The sequence below is a fragment of the Nannospalax galili genome, unplaced genomic scaffold, assembly GCF_000622305.1.
Source record: "Nannospalax galili isolate Female #2095 unplaced genomic scaffold, S.galili_v1.0 scaffold77, whole genome shotgun sequence".
NCBI classification, from domain to species: domain Eukaryota; kingdom Metazoa; phylum Chordata; class Mammalia; order Rodentia; family Spalacidae; genus Nannospalax; species Nannospalax galili.
This window is the reverse complement of record NW_008341457.1, coordinates 3,712,229-3,715,843: the sequence shown is the minus strand read 5'-3', so window position 1 is coordinate 3,715,843 and position 3,615 is coordinate 3,712,229. Positions and strand designations below refer to the sequence as shown.

Sequence of the window (3,615 nt, the reverse complement as noted above, 5' to 3'; positions counted from 1 at the left end):
CAGATTTCCTATGAACTGTGAATATCCTTTAAGATCTTGTGAAATTGTGTGTGTGTGTGTGTGTGTGTGTGTGTGTGTGTGTGTCCGTCTGTCCATCCGTCCATCCTTGTATGTGTGTCCATCTGCCTGCCTGGTGCTGACTCGTGGCTGCGTGTATGGAGAGGAGCCCCTGTGCCCTCTTCTGCACAGCCAGCTGTTCAGGCTCACACTGTCACCTTCCCTTCCAGGCCTTTCTGTCCCTAACGTCCATGGAGCACTGGCCCCCCTGGCCATACCATCCGCAGCAGCAGCTGCTGCAGCAGGCCGCATTGCCATCCCAGGCCTGGCAGGAGCCGGGAACTCTGTCCTGTTGGTCAGCAACCTGAACCCCGAGGTACGTGTCCATCTGCCCTTGTCCCTGGAGCAGTGGTGGGTGCTGGCTTAGGTCTGAGGCCACATTGTCCTGGACAAGGGCACGTCCTCTGCTGTGGCCCCTGCTCCTTCCCTCTGCAGAGTTTCCTTCTCCCTCAGCTTCACTCACATCCAGCCCTGTAGTGCTCACCTGGGCAGTTCTCACTACTGCACACAAAGTTTGGGGTGCGATGTAGAGACCTGGGGCAGCCGGGATCCTGTAGGCAGGCGCAGACTCCTTAGCTTGTGCCTGGGCATGGTGCCCCAGTGTCCCTTGGATGGATGGGGCAACTTCTCTCTCTGGCTCCTGTGGCTCTTGGCTCCAGGTGGGGCAAGGCCCCTTTTCTTTGAGTGCACTGTCTGTCCAGCTGTTCGTCCAGCTGTCCTGAACGCGGCCTCCCGCGGCTGGGAACTAACAGACTCCATTCCCTCCTCCGTCCTTCAGTCTCGGCCTCAGCGGCCTCAGGGACCATCTTGCCCAGGGCCTGGGCCTCACTGGCCTCAGCATGGTCCCTGAGCCTGCATGCGGTGCTTCTCACGTGTGTTCTGCAAGGTGGTGTGTGAATGGCGTTGAGTTGTGTGTGGTGGAACACAGCCTTGTTTTCTTATGTATTTACTGACCTGTTTTTTGCTACTTTCTTTTCTCCCCTTCCCCTCTCCCATTTTTTTCTTGCCTGATCCGGAATTTCTTTGCCAACTGACTGCACGGTTCTTCCGCTTCCTGTTGTTGCTTGAAACAAACAAAACATAAATAAATAAACAAACTCCCCTCTCAACCCCGCTCTCCGGAACCAACCTGCCCTTGAATATTAACACCTGACAACTTGATCATCGCGAACCTGCTGGCCTGTGGGGACGATGGGCGCTCGCCCCCCTGACCTCTCCCTCTCCCTGTCCCCCGCTGCCCTCCTCTGCTGTCTCTAAAGAGAGTCACACCCCAAAGCCTCTTTATTCTCTTCGGTATGTTATTCCTACTTTTATTATCTTGGTTTCATTTAATTATTTGGCGCACTGCGATGTACTGAGTTTGTTTGGCCTCTGCCGGTCGTGGGTCGTGATTTGCTTCCGTTGGCGGACGTGTTGCGCGTGCGCACAGCATGGTTAGCCTGCATGCTCCAGCTAAGTCCGGCATGCGTCTGCAGGTCAAGCTGCCCAGCGCAGCGACCAAAGGGCTGAGGGATGTGGGCTCCTGGCGCCCACTAAGCACATGGCCGGCCGGGAGCCAGGGCACGGGGTGGGATGGGTGGGACAGGACACAGACCCCCCCACTCAGCCCTGTCCTGGGTTCCAAAGGTGTCTATGGTGATGTGCAGCGGGTGAAGATCCTGTTCAACAAGAAAGAGAATGCACTAGTGCAGATGGCAGATGGCAGCCAGGCGCAGCTGGGTGAGTGGGGGTTTTGTAGGCCATGGGGGTCTTTGGGTGTTACAAGTGAGGTTGGGGAGCGGGGCACACTGCTCAGTGCTGCCCTTCTCCCAGCCATGAGCCACCTGAATGGCCACAAACTACATGGGAAGCCGGTGCGCATCACGCTGTCCAAGCACCAGAGTGTGCAGCTGCCACGGGAGGGCCAGGAGGACCAGGGCCTGACGAAGGACTACGGCAGCTCCCCTCTGCACCGCTTCAAGAAGCCTGGCTCCAAGAACTTCCAGAACATCTTCCCGCCCTCAGCTACCCTGCACCTCTCCAACATTCCGTGAGTCACCAGGGCTTGTGCCATGGGAACATGGGGGCAGGGGTAACCAGAAATGGACACCAGTGCAGATGTTGTTTAGCCCTGGCTCCATTGTGACCTAGCGCAGTACTCTCCACTCTGTTTCTGGGTCCTGGTCCATCACAGCCACCGTGGGTCTGCCGCACATGGCACTCTGAACAGCACACTGCCCACACCCTCCCTGCTGTTTCTCACAGACCTTCTGTGTCTGAGGATGATCTGAAGAACCTCTTCTCCAGCAATGGAGGTGTCGTCAAAGGTTTCAAGTTCTTCCAGTGAGTGCAACTCCCTCACCCCAACTCTTCTCCCCCCCCATCCCTGCCCCACCCTGCCTCACCCTGCCTCACCCTGTTCATCCTCCTCACCCTGCAGAAAAGACCGCAAGATGGCACTGATCCAGATGGGCTCCGTGGAGGAGGCAGTGCAAGCACTGATTGAGCTACACAACCACGACCTGGGCGAGAACCACCACCTGCGCGTGTCCTTCTCTAAGTCTACCATCTAGACCGCACTCCATGATGCCACCATAACCGCAGCTGAAGTGACCTTACGCACCAGAGATTTTATTTTTTTAAAGAGAGATCGGTTTACCTGTTTTTAAAAAAATTAAATCTAGCCCACCTCGCCATGGCGACAGCTTGGGCCATCGTGGCCCAATGGGCCGGTGCCGTGCCTTGAGGGGCCCAGGCGTGAGGCCGCGGCGCCCCAGAACGCCGCCTTCAGTGCCTTACCGACAGCCTGCTGCGGCCGCCCCACCCCAAAATCAAGTGACGTGATTCTCCTTCCGGCCGCGCTCAGCTGCAGCCTTCGTATTAGACCTGTGCGGTCAGACGCCCGCCTAGAGGTTTCCAGTTGACCAAATATCCTAATCTTTCCATTTATATGCAAGAGATATAGTTTTAAGTAACTTTTTATAGCTGATGATGGTCTGCGTGTACTTTAAGCTTCGTGTCCCCCACGCGTCCCTCCTTCCTTCACCTTGACCAGGCCACGGGGATCCTGCCCCCACCTGGAGGCAGCTCTGAACCTTGAGGGGCTCCACCTCCAAATTTTGGACCAAAGTTTTGTTTCTTCCACCTCTGACCTGGGTGCAGGTGGTGAGTTGACCCATGGCTAAGGGCCCCCACCTCACTCAGCCTGTCCCAGCCACCATGACTTGTGGCCAGAGTGTAAATATTTATGATTTTTTTTATACCTGTGGGGTGGAGGAGGTGCAGCGCAGTTTTTTATGGTGACAGATGTATATTTTGGTAATTACAGGCTCAGTATTGTCCAGGGCCATCCCTGGTCAGACATTCCACCCCATTCCCCAGGTGCCCCTCCGGGCGGGGCTCCACAAAGCTGTTTCTGCCCTGTGCTCCCCGCCCCCTCAGGTGTTGAGGCTCCGGCAGGGCTGGGCCTGGACTCAATAAACGCCTGTGTCTTGTGTCTGTGTGTGTTCACTGCACCTCTGGGGCACCAAGGATGAAGCCTAAGGGGTGGGTTCTGGGTGTGAGGTCACTTGACCTCAT

General features: G+C 56.4%; 1 protein-coding gene across 3 annotated transcripts in view; it reads left to right on the top strand.

Annotated features, from left to right (window-relative positions):
- Ptbp1 (polypyrimidine tract binding protein 1) overlaps nucleotides 1–3,532 on the top strand; it is a 9,903-nt gene extending 6,371 nt beyond the window's left edge. For 2 of the 3 annotated variants that reach the window (XM_029565476.1, XM_008837199.3), the window contains exons 8-13: nucleotides 228–373; nucleotides 1,317–1,350; nucleotides 1,684–1,776; nucleotides 1,870–2,086; nucleotides 2,302–2,379; nucleotides 2,477–2,694. In XM_029565476.1, the coding sequence (XP_029421336.1) occupies nucleotides 228–373; nucleotides 1,317–1,350; nucleotides 1,684–1,776; nucleotides 1,870–2,086; nucleotides 2,302–2,379; nucleotides 2,477–2,609 (701 nt within the window). In that variant the 3' untranslated portion in view covers nucleotides 2,610–2,694. Of the gene's footprint in view, nucleotides 1–227; nucleotides 374–1,316; nucleotides 1,351–1,683; nucleotides 1,777–1,869; nucleotides 2,087–2,301; nucleotides 2,380–2,476 lie in introns of all 3 variants that reach the window. The other variant, XM_008837197.3, reaches the window with a different exon arrangement.
- Nucleotides 3,533–3,615: the final 83 nt, after the last annotated feature.